The 25,608-nt window shown below is 36.1% G+C and overlaps 1 protein-coding gene across 2 annotated transcripts in view; it reads left to right on the top strand.

Annotated features, from left to right (window-relative positions):
- The window catches only part of MICU1 (mitochondrial calcium uptake 1), a 234,422-nt gene that overhangs the window by 62,749 nt on the left and 146,065 nt on the right, over positions 1-25,608 (top strand). Inside the window, exons 5-6 of one of the 2 annotated variants that reach the window (XM_012105260.4) lie at positions 1,392-1,435; positions 17,101-17,112. In XM_012105260.4, the coding sequence (XP_011960650.1) occupies positions 1,392-1,435; positions 17,101-17,112 (56 nt within the window). The remainder of the gene's footprint in view (positions 1-1,391; positions 1,436-17,100; positions 17,113-25,608) is intronic. The other variant, XM_015104425.3, reaches the window with a different exon arrangement.

The raw sequence follows: 25,608 nt of genomic DNA, 5'->3' as shown, positions 1-25,608 counted from the left end.
ATTCTTGCCACCTCTTCTTAATTTTTTTGGCTTCTGTTCAGTTCATACTGTTTCTATCCTTTATTGTGCCCATCTCTTCATGAAATGTTCCCTTGGTATCTCTAATTTTCTTGAAGAGATCTCTATTCTTTCCCATTCTATTGTTTCCCTCTATTTCTTTGCACTGTTCACTTAGGAAATCTTTCTTATCTCCCCTTGCTAGTTTTAATTGTCTACAAGTCTTTCTTGTTCTCTTTTTTTATCATAGAGGCATGTTCTGCCTTTATAACTGATATTTTGAGTACATGTGAAGTTTCAAATTAGATTTGTTTTTAAGTTTTCTTTTTTTCTGACTTTTCTTCTTCTTTTGCAGTCAGTGGTTCATTTTATTCCAGATAGACTTCTAGAAGGTGAAGCACATTTTAGATGAGCATGTATAACCAAATGTGTAGAAGCAGAAATGCAAAAAGCTTCCTTTGGGAGCAGTGATATTCCAATCATTGTATTACTGTAAGCATAATGAAATAAGGGCCTGAACTGGCATGAAGAAAGCGAGAACTGAAAGAAAACAACTAAGTAGTTATGCAAGAAAAATAAGTCTAATTGGGAACTGATTTCTCCACTCTAAAAAGTACCACAGCATCCTCTTACTGAACTCATTGTATCTCCCCTTGCAATATTATTGCATATGTCTTTCTTACAAAACTGTTACTCTTCAAGGCAAGGATTGTATCTTACTCATTCAGTTTTGTGGGGGTTTTTTAAGTATTTAGTGACCAAGCACTATTCCAAATACTGGGATAAAGCAGTCATCAAAAACAGAAAATCCCAGCCCTCAAGAACACTTAATATATTTCCTTTTATCTTTCATGGTGCTTAGTACTTCACAATGCTAGGAATTCCCAAGGCTAAAGTTATTATTCAGCCCACCTTTAAAAGGTCATATTAAGATGGCCGATTTGAATTTGTTTAGGTGTGTTGCGCAATGTCTCCTGGTATTAAACTCATATCTCTTTATACAAAAAATGATTATGCTTTCAGATAAAACTAATATCCCCTCACCTTATTTAGAGGTAATATATCATTTTGATGTAATGAAAAAGTATCATCCTGGGAAGAGTCCAGGGTTCTAGTTTGGCTTTACTGTTGAATAGGTTTGTATATGAATAGGTCTGCAAATGGACTCTTTTTATCTCTAAGAGTTTCACATTCTCATATATAAAATAAAGGATTGGTATTTTTTAGTACCAACACTTTAAGTCTGAAAGTGGGACAGAATTTTCATTTCTGTTCAAATAATGTTGTAGCTAAACCATCTCAATGGGATTGGAAACAAAACTGAGAGCTAGCATTTCATGTATTTCACCCAAGTTATAATCAGTGACTAAGCATTATTTTTTTCTGTTTTACAGACTTGGGTCTGGATCAATATACAATAAAACGCTTTGATGGAAAGGTGAGTGAACTACGACACAACATGTATATCCTGTTGTTTATGAAAGTTTCTCTAAAGTTATTTGTGAGAAATTTCTGAATACTTGTTTATCTTACTGAAAAAGCTTGGTGCTTACATTGGGAGGCCTGTAAGTGCCTTCAAATGGTTCTACAGAAAAAATCAAGCAGAAGGTTCTTCTGTGTTTTTGCATATAAAGTAATACTGTTGGGTTGTCTGCTGTATATAATGAGGGCTAATTGAGTGTGTTTTGACATTTGAATTTTAATTTAGAAGCCATTATAAAGGTTAACAACTCCCCAATATTATATTTCTTATAAAAACACCTATCTGATTTGACTTTACTTAGACTTTGATAGTTTATGGTCATAACCCTAACAAGAAAATTGGAGAAGTCCTTACTAGTAGTTTTAAAGCAATTATGAAGAGCACCCCAATATACATATAAATTTTACATTATATTACTTTCAATTTATTTTATGCCTGAATAAATCATATAATTAAATCATTAAGTATAGAAAATGAAACTTTTAATTTTATTATCTCAAAACAGTCAGTTAAACATGTTTTTCCCTTTCAGACTGAATTCTCCAAAAAGAAAAAGAAAATATTACACAGAGTCAGAGAGAAAAGTAAAAGTTCTGTTTTAAAGTGGAGGAAGAAAGCACAGCAGGAAGAAGATCGAGCCAGGGATGGCTTTACAAAGCTTAACAAGAAGGAAGTCAGAAGGAAAATCATGAAGTGGCTGGAAAAGGCAGGATTACAAACTAGGCTCTAGACGGGTAGAAGTCAGGGTTAATAGAAGCTGATGTTGCAGGAATGTGTCAATCTTGCATCCTTATATAAAACTACATGTATTGGTAAGGTGAAGATATAAGTACCCAGATTCTTGCACAAGCAGAAAGAATGAGTGGCTGCTTTAAAAGTTGAGAGATCTGAGAGATCTTGGAAGCCAAGGCTTCCAGCCTAAAATTTACTTTTTCTGTTCAGGTGGCACAATGCCTCCATCCGTGGATATCTTCTTTTTAAAATCACATGTTCTAAAAGAAAGAATGATCAAAAAGAAAGGGCATTTAGAAGCTAGGAGACCCAGGTTCAGAGTTCTAGCTTTGCTTTGGGACAATCCCATCTTCTCTCTGATCCTTAGTGTCTCTACTATCCATATAAAGGGTTACTGCAGACACTGGTGTCAGGGTCTGATTTCAGAGTCTCTGGCAGGTTAGGCCCCTGTCTTATCTATCTTTACGTCACTCAGAGTCCAGAGTATGCTTGGCGCCTAGGAAGGAGGTAACCAATAAAATGTTTGACTGACCTATTGGGAAAAATCAACTAGTCAATTGCATATTCCTTGGAGGTATGACTCATGATGTCACTAATATCGTACAACAAAATCAATTTTATAGATCACTTTTTTTTTTTTTTGGCTGCTGAAGGAATCCAGCATAACATGAGAATTCAGTCCTTTTTTGTAAACCTGAAAACATGTAAAGAAGTTGGATAAAGATGTGCAAGTCGAACAGCAACTTTACATGTTAAAAGGGGAATTTCCATTCCTAGAGAACTCCCAAATATAGAAGCCCTAATAGTAACTTGCCAGGGTCCAACCCCAGTGGTTCCAGGGTAATTAGAACAGGGGATGGAGTTGGCGTCTTAGGAAATAATTATTCAATTAGAAATATAAAGAGAGATTAGGAAAAAATAGTGTAGTAGGAAAATTAGTGGAGAAAAGAGACTGATATTCCTTGGTTTACACGGAAAGCTAATAAAGTTTCAAGACAAGAAACTTGCACCATCTACGTTAGGCCACAGGTGTCTGCTTGAATAGCGGAGGGTGCCCCGCCTTGGGCTCCCTCTCTCGTGGGTCTTAGAAGCCCGGGCAAATAAGTAGACATGGAGAGCCTCCGCTCCAAGGGATCAGCCTGAAAAGGAGAGGGAGGGAGAGGGAGAAGGAGAGAGAGAGAGTTGACACGGGGGAGGCCAAGCTTGTGCAAAAACCCCATAACTTTATTTTTTAAAAGGTGTTTATATACCCTAAGTTTTACATAATGGAAAATACAGAGTCATGCAGGGGCAGCAGTCCTGACCCTTTCTGTGTATCTTTTTGTATACAAAAGATCTCAGGTGTTTTACATTATCTTCTGGCCAAGAGGCCTGTTAACACTTTATGGCTCTCTTCCTTAATGAATGTTAATCTCATTTCCCCTGAAGTGTTTTTCTTTAATCTGCATCACCCTCAAAGCACTAAAGTTACATCCCTATAGAACAAAGGTGCAGTGGGTTATAACAAAGAAGGTACTTAACTCAAAGATCTATGTTGCTACTTGCTTTTTCTATATACCAACTATATCAACAAATAAAAGATATGAAAATTTGGCAGCAAGTATTGGCCCAACAAATGAAACCCTTAATCAGTCCTATTCTAATGATTTTGACTCCTGGGAAGCCCCTACATTCCTAGGATGTTTTGAGCTTCCTGTGCCTCTCACGGTCGGGAGGCCACAAACAATCACATGTGCAGCTGTAAGAGTCCTGTAGGCAGGCTAGAAAGCCATCAGAAGGGTTTTTGGATTGAAACACTCTTATTATGCCCAGGAGACTTATTATCTAAAAGCTCTAAATTAACTTTTTCCAGAGCCTTCCCTGGTGGCTAAAAGGATAAAGCATCTGCCTGCAATGCAGGAGACCTGGGTTTGATCCCTGGGTTGGGAAGATCCCCTGGAGAAGGAAATGGCAACCCACTCCAATATTCTTGCCTGGAGAATCCCATGGACAGAGGAGCCTGATGGGCTACAGTCCATGGGGTCGCAAAGAGTCAGACACGACTGAGCGACTTCACTTCACTTAGAAAAAGGTGGTGGTGGGACAGCCCCTGTTAATGTCAGAAGCGTAAGCAAAAAGCATAATGCAGTACAGCAGGCAGACTCTGGTTTTGGGGGTAGATGCTTGAGAAAATCCAGTGAGGCTCCCTTAAGGCCAGACTCGCCTTTGCCTGTTGGACCCCCTAACCTCATGACCTTTGCCACAGGCGGGACTCCTCGTGCTGGCTCCCGGCAGTAACTCATGTTTTATACGTGCTCTTTATTTTCTCCTGTTTTGGCCAGTACTTGTCAACTTGATGCTAGAAATTTGCAACTTTTGGATTGACTGATGAGCTCTACTTTTGTTTCAATTGATTTAAATCTATGACCTCTACATTTCTTATCATTTGTGTTGTTTGCATTTTTTTTTTTCAATTTCCACTCGTCTTTATAAAACAGCAAGAGTAAGATGTAATAAAAATGTGAAGTATTTGAGTTTCCTGAGCCATACAGCAGGTTCATGTTGAGGTTTGACAGAAAACAGCAAAATTCTATAAAGCAATTATCGTTCAATAAAAGGCAAATAAATTTTAAAAATAATTTAAAGTATTTGTGTACTTCTCTTGCTATGGAGACAAAAATGGCAGTGCTTCTATGTTTGGAAGGCAGTCTTAACAGGTTATAGTTGCAAATGTTTATGCACTGAAGCACAAAATCTGAAATCAGAGTAGGAAAGGCAAGATTTAAGGATATCAATGTTATAATGTTTGAAAGTACGATTTATATGAGACTCAGGCATGTAAAAGTTGACTTCATCCAGGGGAACAGATTCTGAAAGAGAATAAAAGAATGGGACACTTAACATAAGGAGATATAAAACTGAGCCAGTGACCCTGAGCCAGCTAGCCTGTTCCTCAGAAAAAGTGCACAAATTCCCCTTTCATCCGCATAATGATATGCATGTTTAATTCCTTTACTAGTTTCTTCATTTAAGTCCTGTTCTCTATCAAATATATCATTAAGGTTTTATTTTAAGGAGTGAAGGTTATGCTTCCTAAATGGGGTACTTAAACTTAGTTCACGTCTAGTTTATGTCTTTATGAATTGTCTTTATTTAATATGAAGTTGAAGAAAGTAGTTTCTTTACTGTTTTTAAATCTCAAATAATGAAGAGTGCAAATTTCATTCAGTACTTAATTAACTTAGTAGTTTTTTCAGGGATTTTTGCATTGTATCAAGTTTTTCCCTCAATAATTATAAGAATCAATGCTTATTCTGTGGTAGCCATGCATTCTGGGAAACAAACTCACAGAAGAACAATGCAGATAGTGGAGTACAGTTTATTACACCAGTGGGCCCAAGGCAGAGTCTCCTCTTAGCCAAGGACCCTGACCAGTTTTTCTGAAAACCTTATATACCCTAAGTGCGCGTGCCCAAACCCGCCTCCCCAAATTCCCTGAAACTAGTCTGAACAAAGGAAAAGAAAGATACAATCAAAGTTAACCCATGATTCATATGCCTTAAGCCTAGATAGTTAACTGGACAATTATCAATAGGCCTGTGGTCATACCCCAATAAGCAAAATAGAATTTATGATTCTATTCGGTTACACAGATAATTAGGGTATTCTTTTAGGCAACAGAGAGTCTAGCTACAAGCCCTGGGGTTCCATCCAGAGGGCCTGGTTTTCCAGTTGGTATGTCGTTTCCATAGATACTGGGCGTATAGCTCAAAGTCCATAGTCCGGCCCAAGATGGAGTCCTGCTTTCAAGATGGAGCCTGTTCTGTCTGTTTCCTCCTTCAGTTCAAGTGTTGACCTTGATTCTTTCCTTTGGATCTTCATGACTCTTATTCTCTCAAGAGTCAGAAAATCTCAGTTGTTGAATAGCAATTTCCAGAGTATATAACTCCTAAGATAATTTCCGTTGAAAAAAACAGATGTATGTGATAATTATAGTAAATTTCATGCATGATGGTTAGAAACTTGGTAGAAATTACTACTAAGAAAACAATTGAGTTTCCTCTCAAACTTATTTTGATGTTTAAACAGATAATTTTCTTTCTCCCTCTCTCCTTTTTTTAACTTGAAAGATGAACTAGTTATAAATTGCTTAGAGAAATATTTGTTTTCATCCTGTTTATTTCTCCATTGTTTTAACATTCAGCATACCATTTAATTAAGTCTGTCATTTGACCACTAAGAAATTGTCTTATTTTATTGCCTTCTTGTTGAATTGTACTTTAGTGTTTTTGGTCAATAAGAGCAAGAAGAAATGTAGAAGTAGTATCATTTTTCTGGAGTGTTTTCTCATTTGTACTTGAATTTCATACAAACTCCAGCAAAGTAGAAAAGAATGGCCCAATGATATTGACAAATAGTTGCAGTTATTCCTTACCTTTCATGTTTTCTTCTTTTTGACCAGAGAATTTTCAAGAAGTAAATGAAACATTGCTGTTTCAACTGATAGTTCATGAAATTGAATTTGATTAAGCAGCTTTTGATTTTGCGGGGGGAAGATCTTTTTTCCAGAGCTCATCACTACCATATGTTAATGTACGCTAAGGATGCTTAGCATACCCTTACTCTAAGGATGCTTAGCAATTTCCTTTGTAGAAAAGTCATGCAATTATTGAAACTTGCAGCATTTATGCAGTTCAAAACTATCTGCTAACACAGGCCTTGTATAAAGAAACTACAGTCAGTGGCCTTTTAAGAATATATTTTGTAGGATCTTCCCTGGTGGAAAAGAATCCACCTGCCAGTTCAGGAGACACAGGTTCAATCACTGATCCGGGAGAATCCCATATGCCTTGGAGGAACTAGGCAGGTGCTCCACAATAAGACAAGCCACCACAACAAGAGACAGGCACACCACGACTAGAGAGCAGCCCCTGTTCATTGCAGCTAGAGAAAGCCTGCACAAAGCAACAAACACCCAGCACAGCAAAAAAAAAAAAAAAAAAAGAATAAATAATTTTTAAAAAGATTATATTTTGTAGGTAAATGATATTTTAAAAATATTCAGACTAGTTTAAAAACTTCAACACTTAAAAAAGAGTTCAGATTTTCTATTTGAGGATATTTGAAAATCATTATAATTAGAGTGTTGGCACTAGCATACAGATGGTAACGCAGAATATTGTCTGGCTTTTCTTTTAGTGTAATATATCATAGATTTTTTTTAAAATGCATTCTTTCCCCATAGTATCTATACATTCTCGTCATGATTTGTTAATGCCATTATTTCATGAATTATTTCTTTAATGAAAGCTGTACTTTTTCCTGAGTTTAACTTTTTATCACCCAATAATTGTTCTATAAGACAAAGCACCCTCCTAAATAGAACCTTTATTTTACATAGTTGTCAAATATTTGTTCATGTAATTGCTGTCCTGAAACCCTTCATTTTCCTGTTTCTCTTACTTTTCATTTTTTCCTTAGCATACCACAAGTTAAAAATTATGTTTTATATTTTCTGTTCTTATTGTCTGTAATAGTCAATTTTCTCTATTTCAAGCCCCACCTACCATGAGTTGTTTTTTTTCCAAGTTACAATAGAAAACTGCATTGTCTAGGTAAAATTGTTTCTTCACAGAATACCAGTATCCCAGAGCATTGAAGTAGTCAAAGTTCATGCTGTCTTTGATGTAGTTAATACTCTTTTTTTAAATAATGATGAATTGCCCGTTGAAACTAGTCGTCCGTTATTATCATTCCAAAATATATTTCTTTTTTAGAAAATAGATTTTTTACTATTTCCTTTCTATCAGGTTCCCTTTTCCCCTAACCTCTCCCTGAACTTTTCAAAAATCATGCCTCTGGAATGAGTCTTTTCATTATTTGTAATTATAGCCCCCTTAGAATCTCTCCTAATTTGGAGAAAGAATTAACATGTGTTTTATTTCCATCTCCTTTATGATGCTGACAAGAATATTTGTATACATGGAAAAGGAAAATATTTTAAATCATATTGAAACATTGTCTACATTGAGGTGAAAGAAAGGAAAGTACTGTCAAAGTCTAGAAAAGAAAATACCAGTTATAGTGTTTATAATAAAAAGATGATATGCAAGAATAAAAAAGAGAGCTGTAGTTAGAAGTCAAAGCTTTAATATAACCAAATGCTTTTAATTACTTACTTAGGTAAAAGTTTTTTTTTTTTTTTTTTAATATCAGTAAAGTTTAAAATTCCATTCCTTTTAGGGAAAAGTCTTGTTTCCCCAAGTGGAGTAGGGGCACATTTTTTTCCTGTACTGTAATGGTCTGAATGCTTTGAGTTGTGATTATTCATATCACAGATAAAATATGAGTCTGCCAATAAGGTCAAGTACAGTATTACTCCTTGATACGTATAGTAAGTTATGCAAGAGATTTCCTGTCTTTTAAGAGTAAATTGTATTGCAGATCAAAGATGTTAGTTAGAAGATGTTAGCAGGGGGACTGAAATTCTTATGGTATAGAATTTGGTGGTCCCCTAGAGAAGGAATTGGCAAACCACTTCAGTATTCTCTTGAGAACCCCATGAACAGTATGAAAAGGCAAAAAGATAGGACACTGAAAGATGAACTCCCCAGGTCGGTAGGTTCGCAATATGCTACTGAAGATCGGTGGAGAAGTAACTCCAGAAAGAATGAAGAGATGGAGCCAAAGCAGAAACAACACCCAGTTGTGGATGGGACTGGTGATGGAGGTCAACTACAATGCTGTAAAGATCAGTGTTGCACAGGAACCTGGAATGTTAGGTCCATGAATCAAGGCGAATTGGAAGTGGTCAAACAGGAGATGGCAAGAATAAACATCAATATTTTAGGAATCAGTGAACTAAAATGGACTGGAATGAGTGAACTTAATTCAGATGACCATTATATCTACTACTGTGGGCAAGAATCCCTTAGAAGAAATGGAGTAGCCATCATAGTCAATAAAAGAGTCTGAAATGCAGTTCTTGGATGCAATCTCAAAAGCAACAGAATGATCTCTGTTTGTTTCCAAGGCAAACCATTCATTGTCACAGTAATCCAAGTCTATGCCTTGACCAGTAATGCTGAAAAACTTAAAGTTGAATGGTTCTATGAAGACCTACAAGACCTTCTAGAACTAACACACAAAAAAGATGTCCTTTTCATTATAGGGGACTGGAATGCAAGTAGGAAGTCAAGAGATACCTGGAGTACCAGGCAAATTTGGCCTTGGAGTACAAAACAAAGCAGGGCAAAGACTAACAGAGTTTTGCCAAGAAAATGCACTGGTCATAACAAACACCCTCTTCCAACAACACAAGGGAAGATTCTATACATGGACATCACCATATGATCAATACCTAAATCAGACTGATTATATTCTTTGAAGCCAAAGATGGAGAAGCTCTCTAGAGTCAGCAAAAACAAGACCAGGAGCTGACTGTAGCTCAGATCATGAACTCCTTATTGCCAAATTCAGACTTAAATTGAAGAAAGTGGGGAAAAATACCTGACCATTCAATTTTGACCTAAATCAAATCCCTTCTGATTATACAGTGAAAGTGACAAACAGATTCAAGGGATTAGATCTGATAGAGTGCCTCAAGAACTATGGAAAGTAGTTCATAACATTGTACGGGAGGCAGAGATCAAGACTGTCCACAAGAAAAAGAAATCCAAAAAGGCAAAATGGTTGTCTGAGTATGCCTTACAAATAGCTATGTAAAGAAGAGAAGCGAAAGGCAAAGGAGAAAAGGAAAGATACACCCATTTGAATGCAGAGTTCCAAAGATAGCAAGGAGAGATAAGAAAGCCTTCCTCAGTGATCAATGCAAAGAAATAGAGGAAAACAATAGAATGGGAAAGACTAGAGATCTCTTCAAGAAAATTAGAGATACTAAGGGAACATTTCATGCAAAGATGGGCTCGATAAAGGACAGAAATGGTATGGAAGCTGAAGATATTATGAAGAGATGGCAAGAATACACAGAAGAACTATACAGAAAAGATCTTCATGACCCTGATAACCACGATGGTGTGATCACTCAACTGGAGCCAGACATCCTGGAATCCAAAGTCAAGTGGGCCTTAGGAAGCATCACTATGAACAAAGCTAGTGGAGATTATGGAATTCCAGTTGAGCTATTTCAAATCCTAAAAGATGATGCTATGAAAGTGTTGCACTCAATATGTCAGCAAATTTGGAAAACTCAGCAGTGGTCACAGGACTGGAAAAGGTCAGTTTTCATTCCAATCCCAAAGAAAGGCAATGCCAAAGAATGCTCAAACTACCACACAGTTGCACTCATCTCACACACTAGTAAAGTAATGCTCAAAATTCTCCAAGGCAGGTTTCAATAGTATGTGAACTGTGAACTTCCAGATGTTCAAGCTGGATTTAGAAAAGGCAGAGGAACCAGAGATCAAGTTGCCAACATCTGCTGGATCATTGAAAAAGCAAGAGAGTTCCAGAAAAACATCTTACTTCAGCATACTAAAAAGCAGAGACATTACTTTGCCAACAAAGGTCCCTCTAGTCAAAGCTATGGTTTTTCCAGTAGTCGTGTATGGATGTGAGAGTTAGACTATAAAGAAGGATGTGTGCTGAATAATTGATGCTTTTGAACTCTGGTGTTAGAGAAGACACTTGAAGAGTCCCTTGGACTGCAAGGAGATCCAACCAGTCCATCCTAAAGGAAATCAGCCTTGAATATTCATTGGAAGGACTGATGCTGAAGCTGAAACTCCAATACTTTGTCCACCTGATGCAAAGAACTGACACATTTGAAAAGACCCTGATGCTGGAAAAGATTGAAGGCAGGACGAGAAGGGGACGACAGAAAATGAGATAGCTGGATGGCATCATTGACTCAATGGACATAAGTTTGAGTAAACTCTGGGAGTTAGCAATAGACAGAGAGGCCTGTCATGTTGCAGTCCATGGGGTTGCAAAGAGTCGGACACGGCTGGGCGACTGAACTGAACTGAATCTGCTTCATTGACTATGCCTAAGCCCTTGTCTGTGTGAATCATGATAAACTGTGGAAAATTCTGAAAGAGATGGGAATACCATACCACCGGACCAGCCTCCTGAGAAATCTGTCTGCAGGTCAAGAAGCAACAGTTAAAACTGGATATTGAACAACAGACTGGTTTCAAATCGGGAAAGGAGTACGTCAAGGCTACATATTATCACCCTACTTATTTAACTCATATGCAGAGTATATCATACAAAATGGTGGGGTGAATGAAGCACAAGGTGGAATCAAGATTGCTGGGAGAAATATCAATAATTTTAGACATGCAGATGACACCACCTTTATAGCAGAAAGTGAAGAAGAACTAAAGAACCTCTTGATAAAAGTGAAAGAGGAGAGTGAAAAAGTTGGCTTAAAGCTCAACATTCAGAAAACTAAGATCATGGTATCAAGTCCTATCACTTCATGGCAAATAGATGGGGAAACAATGGAAACAGTGAGAGACTATTTATTTGGGTTCCCAAATCACTTAGGTGGTGACTCCAGCCATGAAATTAAAAGATACTTGCTCCTTGGAAGGAAAGCTATGATTAATCTAGACAGCATATTAAAAAGCAGAGACATTACTTTGTGAACTAAGGTCCCTCTAGTCAAAGCTATGGTTTTTCCACTAGTCATTTATGGATGTGAGAGTTGGACTATAACAAAAGTTGAGCACTGAAGAATTCATGCTTTTGAACTGTGGTGTTGGAGAAGACTCTTGAGCATCCCTTGAACTGCACAGATTTGCAACCAGTCCATCCTAAAGGAAATCAGTCCTGAATCTTCATTGGAAGACTGATGCTGAAGCTGAAACTCCAGTACTTTGTCCATCTGATGCTAAGAACTGACATTTGAAAAGACCCTGATGCTGGGAAAGATTGAAGGCGGGAGGAATGGGCCAAGAGAGGATGAGATGGCTGGGTGGCATTACTGACTCAATGAACATGAGTTTGAGCAGGCTCTGGTAATTGGTGATGGATAGGGAAGCCTGATGTGCTATATAGTCCATGGGGTTGCGAAGAGCTGGACACGACTGAGCAACTGAACTGAACTGAACTGAACTGAAGAATTTGACTGTGTGGATCACAATAAACTGTGGAAAATTCTGAAAGAGATGGAAATAGCAGACCACCTGACCTGCTTCTTGAGAAACCTGTATGCAGGTCAGGAAGCAACAGTTAGAACTGGACATGGAACAACAGACTGGTTCCAAATAGGGAAAGAATACATCAAGGCTGTATATTGTTCCCCTGCTTAGTTAACTTATATGCAGAGTATATCAGGAGAAATGCTGGGCCGAATGAAGCACAAGCTGGAATCAAGATTGCTGGGAAAAATATCAATAACCTCAGATATGCAGATGATACCACCCTTATGGCAGAAAGTGAAGAGGAACTAAAAAGCCTCTTGATGAAAGTGAAAGAGGAGAGTGAAAGTTGGCTTAAAGCTCAACATTCAGAAAACGAAGATCATGGCATCTGGTCACATCACTTCATAGGAAATGGATGGGGAAACAGTGGAAACAGTGTCAGACTTTATTTTTGGGGTCTCCAAAATCACTGCAGATGGTGATTGCAGCCATGAAATTAAAAGATGCTTACTCCTTGGAAGAAAAGTTGTGACGAACCTAGATAGCATATTGAAAAGCAGAGATATTACTTTGCCAACAAAGGTCTAGCCTTGTCTAGTCAAGGCTATGGTTTTTCCAGTGGTCATGTATGGATGTGAGTTGGACTGTGAAGAAAGCTGAGTGCTGAAGAATTGATGCTTTTGAACTGTGGTGTTAGAGAAGACTCTTGAGAGTCCCTTGGACTGCAAGGAGATCCAACCAGTCCATTCTAAAGGAGATCAGTTGTGGGTGTTCATTGGAAGGACTGATGCTGAAGCTGAAACTCCAATATTTTGGCCACCTCATGCGAAGAGTTGACTCATTGGAAAAGACCCTGATGCTGGGAGGGATTGGGGGCAGGAGGAGAAGGGGACGACAGAGGATGAGATGGCTGGATGGCATCACTGACTCAATGGACATGAGTTTGAGTGAACTTCAGAAGCTGGGGATAGGCAGCGAGGCCTGGCGTGCTGTGATTCATGGGGTCGCAAAGAGTCGGACACGACTGAGCAACTGAACTGAACTGAACTGAAGGATTTGGTGACTCTTCATATATATTTGAATTACTTTAATTTTGCTCAAGTTTTAATAGCAGGATTGATTTTCTTATGATTTCTACTTTGTTAATTATATACCTCCTCCCCTCCTTTGTTTTCCTTTTCACAGACTCAAAACCAGTCAGTTCTAAATTCCTGGTGAATTGGTATATTTATTCAGGTCTTTCTATAGATAAATAGGGCTTCCCAGTTCATGTCAATGCAGGAGACATAATGAGATGGCGGTTCAGTCCCTGGGTTGCAAAGATTCCCTGGAGAAGGCCATGGCAACCCACTCCAGTATTCTTGCCTGGAGAATCTCATGGACAGAGAAGCCTGGCAGGGTATAGTCCATCGGCTCACAAAGAGTTGGACACAATTGAAGTAACTTGGCACACGTGCATTGATAAATAAGAATATATAGACAGAATTTTATTGTTTCTGCTTCATTTTTTTGATCCATGTTTGTATTTATCCTAAAAATTGTAAGATATTCCAAGAGGATACATAAAGTATTTCAATTATTTGAAGCCTGAAGTTCTCCACAGATATTTCATAATTACATATTATTTTAGAGATGATAATTTGGCCCTTTAAAGAAAACTCCATTAACACATTCATTCATTAGTTGTCAGTGGTTTGTTTTTTAGTTGAAAGTAAAATTTCTAAATGAAAAATGCTTGACTCTGTCTCTTGAGGCAGCTATTACTGTCAGTACTACTAATAATATGAAAAAGAACAATAGTCGAAGTTTTTGAGTATTTATTATCTACCAAGCACAAGACTCTGATGCTGGGAGGGATTGGGGGCAGGAGGAGAAGGGGACGACAGAGGATGAGATGGCTGGATGGCATCACTGACTCAATAGACTTGAGTCTGAGTGAACTCCAGGAGTTGGTGATGGACAGGGAGGCCTGGTGTGCTGCGATTCATGGGGTTTCAAAGAGTCAGACACGACTGAGCGACTGAACTGAACTGAACTGAACTGTTCCAAGTGTTTATACATAATAATTCTAATGCACACAACCACTCTTTCAGATAGCTTACTGTTTTCATCATTTTATAAATAAGATACTAAAATACATATAAGTTAAGTAAATTAGCCTTCTTTTTTTTTAACCTGAGATCATACAGTTGGTAATTGGTGGAGCCAAGAGTCCAAAGTGGACTCTTAGCTGATCCACTGTCTTAGTCAGTCAGTCAGTGAGTCAGTTCAGTCGCTCAGTCGTGTCCAACTCTGCAACCCCATGAGTCGCAGCACGCCAGGCCTCCCTGTCCATCACCATCTCCCGGAGTTCACTCAAACTCACGTCCATCAAGTCAGTGATGCCATCCAGCCATCTCATCCTCTGTCGTCCTCTTCTCCTCCTGCCCCCAATCCCTCCCAGCATCAGAGTCTTTTCCAATGAGTCAACTTTTCCCATGAGGTGGCCAAAGTTCTGGAGTTTCAGCTTTAGCATCATCACTATGCTATTATCTATCTCCTTTCATGTATCTGAGCTGTTTGTGTATATGATCTATTTGTAAATAGAAATTTCTCTTGTCAATTATTTCTTTTATTTTATTAACAATGTTATTTGTACAAAAAGGAACTTGGTGTTTCACTTTGTTGAAGAGTGTTACTTTTTTCTTCTTGGATTAGAAGCCTATGTTAACCTGAAAAAACACAGTGTTAAATTTTAAAGAAAGTAAACAAGAAATACACAAATTTCAATACCTGAATTTAGAAGAATTTCAACTTGACTGTCATTTCCTCCATTGTTTTCTCAAATGCCATGAATATCAGTTGGCATTTTGAAAAAAGCTGTGTCTTTTTTTCCTTTTTCTTTTTTAATCAAAACCATCACTCTTAAAGTGAAGATTGTTATCTATATTTGAAAATTGGATCTTGGCTCATTAAAATGAAGATTACTTTCTATTGAGAAAATAATATTCCTGTTAGAAACTGAACTATTTAGTCTTTCAAATATTGATGGTTTTGTGTTAAATGTTGCATCATCTGATTCGAGCTACCCTATAGCCTTAGATAAGCAAAAGTTTACACTGTAATTACATCACCAAAATGAAATCAAGTACTGGTTCAGCATTTCAGAAAATCCTTTTACACCTGTTGTACTTTTCTGTTTTATTTTTAGTCTCAAATTTTTTCATCTTCTTTCTTTCTCATCTGAAGTTCTCTAAATAATTTTAAAAAGTATTTTCTCACTTTTCTCTCTTCTTACAAATTAGCAATTTTAGTTCTTTGTACACACCACAGCCCTCAGAAAATCTGGTTTTGGTGTCTAAAATATTTTACAAGAGATGTACAATTTGAACATCTCAGTATTTGATAGCTACATGTAAATGATTGGTAGATATTGTAGGTATGCTGAACTGAATTTGAAAAATACAGAATTCTGGATTATTATATTTATTAGTGTGTAAAAGCACAGGATGAGATTAATGTGGTTTTGGGTATAGACAATCCTGTATTCATATATGAATTCTGCCACATACAACTTTGGGCAAGAGACTACTTAATCTCTGAGTATCAGTTATCTTCTGTAACTATAAAAACAGGACAAAAGGCAAAGTGTCTGGCTCTACAGATTATAGCTATTTTGCATTACTTGGAGCCCTTTACTCAGTTTATGGAAGGAGTTAGCTGCTGTTGTGTGTGTTATCTTCTTTCTTCATTTGCATGAAATGCTAGAGAGAAGCATACTCTCTTCATAATTGCTCTCTCCATTGTTCTTTTCTTCCCATGTAAATCCTGTGAAAATCTCCCTGTGCCATCTCTGTAATGAGCAGCTGTCAGCGATTAAATGGCTGATCTATAAACTGGAGAGAGACCTCTGGTTTGATTTCTCGTATCTGGGCTGTTCTGTGGTCACAGTGACTCATCTCCCCCAGTACTGTAAGGCCTTTGGGCCTCTGTCACATCAGTCTTAGCCTTAGGCTTCTAAACTGCTGATAGCATATATTTTTTAGTTAGGAACTAAGCTTGGTTTGAGAAGTATAATAAATTCAGGTCAACTTCTGTTTAATAGCCAGTGAAGTTTATTTGTTAAAAAAAAAAAAAAAAGAATCTTTAAAGCCATTGATATTTGAAGATATTTTGGAGTGATACCCAGCTAACTTTAACTGCTTTCATCAATGCTGGCCTTCATTCTAGGACTTCATGATTAGCTTTTTGTTGCTCATGTGAATAGTCCTTTATTTTGGCAATATAATTTGCAAGAGACCTGTTTCTAAGGTCTGAAACTCTTCTTTACTGAACTCTTCCGTAGAGTAGTTACTAATCCTCTGAACTCATCTGAGTTGCTTGTCTATATGGTAAATATGGTTAGTAAAGCAACAAATTTGCCATGAAGTTAAAAAATATGTCATGAAATGATAATGGCTTGACTGCCTATGAAAAAAAGTTAAATATTTGCTTTCCCTTTAATACATTAATTATTCATGTATTCTCTTTTTATAGTGTTGTGAAGTTTTTCTGAAATTGTATGTTTTTTAGGGGAAGGTTAAGAAATGAATTACTTGGGTTTTTGTTTTGTTTTGTCTTACTGTACCTACTAGATAATATATAAAATATTTCTATGTATTTCTCATTTCCTGTTTACAGATTTTCAGTCCTTTTATTACAAATCTCATTTGGTCCTTTATATGTTATAATAGTTTGTGATACATGTATATTTAATTTAGGAGTTTTTGTTCACATAATCAAACAATGTCAATTTTTTTCTTTTTCTCATCTTCTGATCAGGATTTCTGGCAGGTACCGACTCAGCAGCATGTGCTTTAAATTAATTAATGTTTCAAAACCCATAGTAATGCTGCAGGGATAAAGGTTCAGTGCATGCTTATGTCCTTTCCCTGTTCCCTTTAGAATGATTCAGTTCCTGTCACTTTAAATTAACGTACTTTATCTCTAATATGACAGGTCAAACACTTCACAAGTCCTTTAGAATATAGAACCTAGCATAATTTAAAAGGAAGTTTTAACATTATGTGTCACACAAAAGTTAAAGAAACTGTTTTAAACATTGTATAGTAGATACTCAGTTGGGTCATTTAAATTGTCTTAGTAGGGAAACCATGTTCCTGGCTGAACTATAACAGTGATGGTGAGACAACAGTAACTCCAAGTGAAAAATTAGTCCTTTTTTTTTTTCTTTTGAAATTTCTTAAGTAATAAATACAGATAAAGCAGTTACTTAGTTGTACTTAACTCAGTAAAATGACTTAAGAGTAAACAGATGAAGCATTTAGAAACACTTCATTATTTTGCTTTTTTGAGCTAAACAACAGCTTTAACTTAGAAAAGCAGCAAATACATGGAGAAAATGATGAAAAAGAATATATAGATTTGTAGGCTGACAAAGGAGAATTTCAAGGACACACATAAGAAGTACTTTTCAAATTGATCTTTGAAGATTTAGGCTTATAGTTTATAAGCTATTAAAATGTATTCAAGAATATCTACTAAAAACATTACTCTTGCATTTCTTAATAAAATGTAAAACTTAATTAAAACATCTTTTGGCTTAAAATAATCAATTAGTGAAGATTATAGGGTGTTCTTTATTTTTATACAACATTTTCCCTGTGCTTCCTTGTTCTTAAAATGGTATATGTATTTGTAGTAGTTTCCTTACCAACCCTCCAAACCGTTCATCCTGTTAGTGGTTCTGTAGATTATCTTAATTTTCCTTTAACTACATTCTGAAACAAATCAACAAATACTTAAACTACTATATCAAAATAATTGATTGATAACCTCATTATCAATGTTGCTTAAGTCCAGAGATTTTGTTTTAGAATAGCTATGGCTCAACCATCATGCAAAGTACTAAGGAGCATAAATCAAATGAGATGTTAACACCTGCGACTGAGGAAAGCCGCTTCCAGTTCTCTTATTTATGGCAGGACAGTTTGTAGGAAGCAGCTAAAAATTCTTATTAATAAGCCTTTTGTATTAAAAATAATAAGCTCTTTTTCTTAGGTAGTGGGGGGATTGTTTACTTACGTTGGGTTCTATAAACATCACTCATTTTGGTGACACTAGTAAAAATTGTTTAAGCTTCCAAAGGTCAATGAGCAGTTACTTTTTAGGAGAGGGCTTTCTTGCTTGCTTCCTTACAGGGATTTGTCCTTTGCATGCTAAGTTCCTGTTGCCTGTGGAAAGGCTGGAATCATTTTGTTGTTTTTTTTCCTGGTAGTACAATATGAGTGCTATTCTTCAGATGCAGCTAATGAATGGTGTCAGTACTTATTATATTTCTATAGGGAGTGACTGTAATGTCTCTTTCCAGTCCCTGAGTTCCACCACTGCTAAAGTCTGTTGATTTGATCCATGTCCTTGATTATTCATCTTGAACAAAGAAACAATAATATAATCATTAAGTGCTCCCAAGGAGGGTATAGTTTACATGGTTACCCCAAATATTAAGACTTCTATTAAGATGTCTTTAAATACATTTTTATTTTAGATTTTGTTCTGTTTGAATTTGGGATCAACTGTGAACCCATTTGATTTATCATTGTTGATTTGAAAGCATAAACATGACTAACCATTACATTTCCAGTACCTTTCTGTTTAGCATTTCCATCATGAAACAAAATTTGAAATTCACTTCAATCTGAAAGGACTTTGTTCCAAACTAACTTAGTTTAAAAAATCATTTTAGCACAAACACGCTAGCATGTTTGAAAGTTACACAAGTAGATTTCTGTGAAAATCACTCAAAACATTTTATTTATTCTAAGGATGGCTAAAAATGATTTCTCAACTCATATGTGTTGACGACCTTTGATTGCAGAGGACGGTTCTTGGTTTGCATATTTATCTGTGCCATGGTGCACTTTTTAAAAAAAAATTCTAGACTTAAAAAGCTTCTCCAATCCATGGTGGATTCATGTTGATGTATGGCAAAACCAATACAATATTGTAAAGTAAAAAAAGAAGAAACTTCTCCAATTATAAATCAACCTAACATCTACTAGTTAAGAAGATTATAGAGAATCATTACATTCTTTTAGTGATACTTATTTTGCAAATTATTAAAATACGTGTTTGAACAAATCAAGGCATAAAAATATGATGTGCATAGATTTTCATCTTCAAGATAAATAAGCTAATACAAGCTAAACCTCAAGATTAGTATTTTACAATAACTAACTGTTTTGTTCCAACAGTATTTGACCTGCATTATCAGTTTTAGAAATTGCAAATAGTTGGGCTTCCCTCATAGCTCAGTTGATAAAGAATCTGCATGCAATTCAAGAGACCCGGCTTCAATCCCTGAGTCAGGTAGATCCCCCTAGAGAAGGAAATGGCAACCCACTCCAGTATTCTTGTCTGGAGAATCCCGTGGACAGAGGAGCCTAGCAGACTACAGTCCATGGGGTTGCAAGAGTCAGACGTGACTTAACAACTAAACCACCATATAGACACCTGATGTATTTTTGTGCATTTGATATAATACAGCATACAATGGTTCATGCATGGGTTCTGGAGTCAGATCACGACCTGTCCTGCCACTTTATAGCATTGTCACCTTGGGCTTCTTACTTCTCTAACCCTCAGTTTTATATCTGTTAAGTGCAGGTAATAGTATCACCTATCTCATAGAATTGCAGTAAGAACTTAAAAGAGATAATAGAAGTGTTTAACACAGTACCTAGCATAGAATGGACTTCCCCAATGGCTCAGAGGGTAAAGAATCTGCCTGCTATGCAGGAGACACAGGTTTGATCCCTGTGTTGGGAAGATTCCCTGGAGAAGGAAATGGCAACCTACTCCATTATTGTTGTCTGGAGAATTCCATGGACAGAGGAGCCTGGTGGGCTACAGTCCATGGCATCGCAAAGAGTCAGATATGACTGAGTGACTAAGCATGCACGCAGAGAACATGCAAACTATAATTCTTAATATGTCTTTAATCATTGCTGTTTGACTTTGAAGTGATTTAAAAGTTCTTCATCCAAAGGATTTCCTAGGAAATGGTAGTTTCTAGAACAGTGTAAATCAAGGGTATGAACAGTGATCCTCAGAATGAAGCTCTTTTCCTTTTTTCCTATGGTGTATTTTTTCTTGAAAGTGTTTTCCAAATAGGAGAAGGTGCAACACTATTGACTTATTTTTCAAAATTTGTATGTGAGGTTGTTTTCCCACAGAGTGATAAGGAAGCCTTTTCTAACCCATGTGACTAAAACCAGTCTTGCTGCTGAGCTCAGGACAGTTCTTTTCAGCACTGATTGATTTGAGTGGCCAACATTCAAAATTAAATTCTTAGATTTGGATAGCAGATAATCAGTAATGACAAAATATAGATTCTCCCACCCAGAGCTGCCTTGAAGCAACTTTGCAGGCATAATGTGGTAGAAACTTAACACGTTTGATGATTTTCCACATCTAGGGTTTTGATAACACTTCATCAGATACTAAGAACTGAAATAGATCATTTCAGTAAAGTTATGTCATTTCTTTGAAATGAATTCTGTAGCATTACACTTTTTTGAATTTTTATCATTGCATTAATCAAATCTTCTGCCACTTTTTTTTTTTTTAAAGCATCCTCATTTATTATCCTTATTCTCTCTAGCCATCTAGTTAATGAAGTAGGAAAGCATTTGTCTTCTAGGAGTTTGGAGTTCTTAGAGCTAAAGTGGCTAGAATTGGGACTGAAAAGAGAACGGCTTTCTGCAAGAGTGAAGTTTCCAGGATCTTAAGCATTCACGTTCTGTAGTTTGTTGCACAGAAATTTGTGTTTGTTGCCTCAAATTCAGTAATACCTTTAAAAAATTTGGAAACTGAGTTAGGAATAGAAGAAATCATGAACTATATAAATTAGAAACATCTCAATTTAATTTTCATCTGATATATCCCCAAATTCATTCTTTCTGCAAGTTCAGGTATGAGATAAAAGAAGAATAACACGTACTTTAACTGTGCAACATTTTCTGTTTGAGAATAGTGTGATTGTTTAAGATTGATATCTTACAAGGCTTTGGCACCTATCTATGCACCAACTAAACAATGAAGAGTGAGCATTAATTGCATGAGGAAATTGCTGAATTTTCTCTTTCTTTCTAACATCCTTCTTTCCTGGCCTTAACCCAGCCTTAGGTAGGAATACTACTATCATTTGGAAATGATATGCAAACATTGCATCTTTTGGAAGAAGCATATTATTATCATTGTTTCTGAAATACAACCTCAAGTACTTCTTGAGAGATTTGGGCAGGCTTTGAAATGTATTTCAGCAACATAGAGAAATGTTAGTATTAAAACAATCCAATTATTTCCATCTCATAAAAGATGACACCTTAATTTAAATAGTAAAGCTGTGTTCTTTATCAGATTTTCTATATACCAGAGATGTTTTGAAGTTCTAGATGATGTGTTAGCATCTATTTTGCTGGCATAGTCCATCAACTTCTATTCAACAGAAAAAAGTTTACTTTAAACTATAAAACTTGAAAAGTAGATCTTAACTAGAATAAGTAATTGAGTTTAAGCTCCTAGATACGATTTTTTTTCTTTGGCTTTATCTAGTTGAGTCCTAGAAGGCAAAATTGTTGGCCTTATTTTCTTCAAACCTATTATAATATTCACTGTGTTTGAGCACAGTGAGTATTAATAAGTTTGTTTGAATCGTGTCTGGAAATCCCAGTCCCATGTCTCCTGATGGTCTCCTGCAATTTTAACCAGATATTTTATAAGTTTTTGTGATGGGTAAGAAACCAGAGTGTGAATCTTTCAGCATAAAGCCATCCTGGTGAAACAATTTGAGGTTTTAGACTAACTGAGAAGTATATTACACATGTAATTGCTGATTTGTTCTAAGTTTACTTAAGTCTTTCAGCTTATCTAAAAAATTAAAAGACTTAGATATGGTGCAGTTGAGATCAATGCCAGGACTCCTATGAGGTTATTAATTTCTTTGTACTTGAGGTCAGTAATTTGAATGTTCTAGTGATATTGAATCTATTGCTATGTTTTAAATTTTAAAACATAAGATCTAAGACTAGGTCATGTAAATGAATGGTGAAACAATTAAATTTCATTTTAAGTCAGTGAGCCCACTGCTTTGAAATATTTTGCATAGTTTTGTTCTCCAGAAGGGGAATAACATTTGTCAGTAACTTGAATAGAAATTCTGTTGTGATCAGTTTATCTGCATTCTTTCAGAGATTCAGGTGATTGGAGTAGTGTTTGATATGCAGCTTCTAAGATATATAAAATAGTATAGTGCTCTGTAAGGTATCTGCAAGTACTGCTTCTTTTTAAAATACCCAATTCTGTTTAATTGTCAACATATACACTGAAGTAGTTGCTAGAATCTTAACCTGAGGAACTTTAATATGAAATAAGTTTCTGTAAATTTTTTACTGAATGATATGTTAATATGTTGCTTAATCTCATATTGTATGGTCTTACAACAGAATTGGAATATATTCTATTTCTTTTAACTTTTATATAGATATCTTCCTTTTAGTTTCTCTTGTTATGTTCATTATGTATATTGAATTTATAACACTGAATTAAGTATAAATCATTATGATAGGTTTTCCTAGTAAAAATGCATATTAATGCTAAGTGTTCATTAGTAACAAAAAATATAAACAACCACCTCTGAGACAGTGAGAGAAAATGAGCATTACCATCAGTCTGCTAAGGAAGACTATGTTTTTCTTGCTCTATGCCTCCTGAAGTGTATAAATGGTATTTGCTTAGAACAAAAGTGAGTTAAAATTTAGTCAAAGATAAAGCTTTATCTAAAAGATTAAGTGAAGGAACAGTTTACTTGACATTCTCAATTTGCAAAATGAAACATTGAGAAGACTTTAGAAATAAGAAAAAATAACTAAAAACCTTCCTTCCACTGTGCTTTAAATCTTGAGTTTCCATTTTCACCATACTTTGGTGCTTTTAAAGATTTATTCATTATTAAACTCAAATATATCTATTTTCACAGATTCTCCTCTGGCTTTGTTGTTTGACTTGATATCATTTTATGGTAGAATTGGGCCTTTGATTTGAAAAGATCAGCTAAGAAACATTCATGCAACACAAAATAGTCTAAAAATTGATTTTCTTCTTTCCAAATCTTGACATATATATTTGATTCTCCTCCTAACTAATTTGATAGATCAGTTATGATGGTATTATGATAGTTTTGGTGTTTGTGATTAATATATATTATGAATTTTATAAGAATTGTCTGAGTCTTAGAAACTTGAAAACCCACTTGTAAGTTCTTAAGAGTTAATGGATAGTTGTATAATCATAAATATACCTGAATTACTCTTTGGTGTGTGGATGCCTCAGAAAACACAGTGTAACTTCTCTCCCTCTCTCCTGCCCCCATCCCAACTCCAGAAGTATGGAAAGAGACAGAAGACTGTTGCACAGGGCACATCACAAAGCATGACTAATTTAAAAGTCCTCTTTAAACATCTTTGTTTCTTGTTTTTAAAGAGCTACTGCAAAATACGTGTTCTCTGTCCTTCCTCACACATACACATGTGCCCATAAGTGCTCACCTGCCTCCTTTTCTCCGTTTTCCCAGCTTTGATACTTTCTCTTCCTCTCTGGTCACATCTCCTTATCCGTTTTGGCTCACCTTTCAAGAGTCCTTTTTCCTTTTATATTTCTTCTCCCAGATGTCTTCTTCAACTTTTTCTTATGTAGAGCAATTTTACCTTCTTTTGGCCTCTCCTGGTCCCTATAGCTGTACTCAGTACAGCAGAGGTCTTCTATATAGCCCTGCAAACAGAAATATTTTCTCATTTAGAGGGCTTTTCTCTAGGAGAAAATCACACTAACTAAACTAGCACTGTAAAGCATCAATATAAAATAACCCCTATTGAGATATGGTCTGATAGTAATTCTCAATCAGTATACAATTTCAGGTCTGTTCAGTGACATCTTTATTATCTCTGCAAATTTTATAATTGCCCTAGTGGTAGAGGTGATTAGACCTAAACTATAACCCTAAATGCATCTCATGCAGTCTCTCTCAATCTACATTATTTGGAAAACAATCATATGCTTTGCTAGTAATCAAAAGACCTTCAAAAGAAAATAGGCTACTCAAGTCAGAAGCTATTAAAGAAGAGTGGATGCACACTTACATGTAAATTGATTTTTAACAAAGGTACCAAAATAATTAAATGGAGAAAGGAAGATGTTTTCAGCAAATGGCTTAGAAATAACTATATATCCTTATTTTAAAAAATAAACCTTACCACCTTACTTCATTGTACACAAAATTCTTTTGAAATGGATCATAGACCTAAGTATAAAATCTAAAACTATAGGACTTCTAAAAAAAAAACGAGGATATTTTTATGAAATGGAGATAGGCAGAAACTTATTAGATAGCATACAGAAAGCAATAACCATAAGGGGAAAATTGAGAAATTAGATTTCATGAAGGTTTAAAACTTCTGATTATTGATATAGAAATTATAAGCCACAGACTAATAGAATGTACTTTTAGTACATATTTGATTGTATTTGTTATCTGTTACCCAGTAACAAATCCAAACCTTAATGGCTTAAGACAATTATTATTTCTTGTCTCTCATGCTTTCTGTGAATAAGAAATTGGGGAGCAATTTGCCTACATGATTTTGGCTCAGTCTTTTCCATTAAGTTGCAATAAGGTGTTGGCTAGGACCTTAGTCATCTAGCTTGACCAAGGGTATAAGATTCATTTCTAATGTAGCTCACTCAAATGGTTGATAAGATAGTACTGTTACTGAGAGGCCTCACATCCTCTCTCTGTAGGCTGTCCAAATGCCTGCTTCTTGACTGTTCTGTTCTGATGACAGCTGGCTTTCCTCCAGCAGAGCAAGGTGCCTTTTATGCATTAGCATCAGAAGTCATACATTATCACTTGAACTGTATTCTGTTAGTTACACAGACCAGCTCTAATTCAATGTGGGAAGAGACCAGATCTACATAAGGACATGGATACCAGAAGGCAAGAAACATTGGGGTCATTTTGGAGACACTGAAAAGAGTCTCATATCTAGAACATACGATGATCAGTAATGGACTTCCCTGGTGGCTCAGACAGTTAAGCGTCTGTCTACAATGTAGGAGACCCGGGTTCAGTCCCTGGATCAGGAAGATCCCCTAGAGAAGGAAATGGCAATCCACCCCAGTACTGTTGCCTGGAAAATCCCATGGACAAAGGAGCCTGGTAGGCTACATGTAGTCCATGGGGTTGCAAAGAGTCGGACACAACTGAGCGACTTC

The sequence above is a fragment of the Ovis aries genome, chromosome 25, assembly GCF_016772045.2.
Source record: "Ovis aries strain OAR_USU_Benz2616 breed Rambouillet chromosome 25, ARS-UI_Ramb_v3.0, whole genome shotgun sequence".
NCBI lineage: Eukaryota > Metazoa > Chordata > Mammalia > Artiodactyla > Bovidae > Ovis > Ovis aries.
This window is presented reverse-complemented; position numbering and strand designations above follow the sequence as displayed.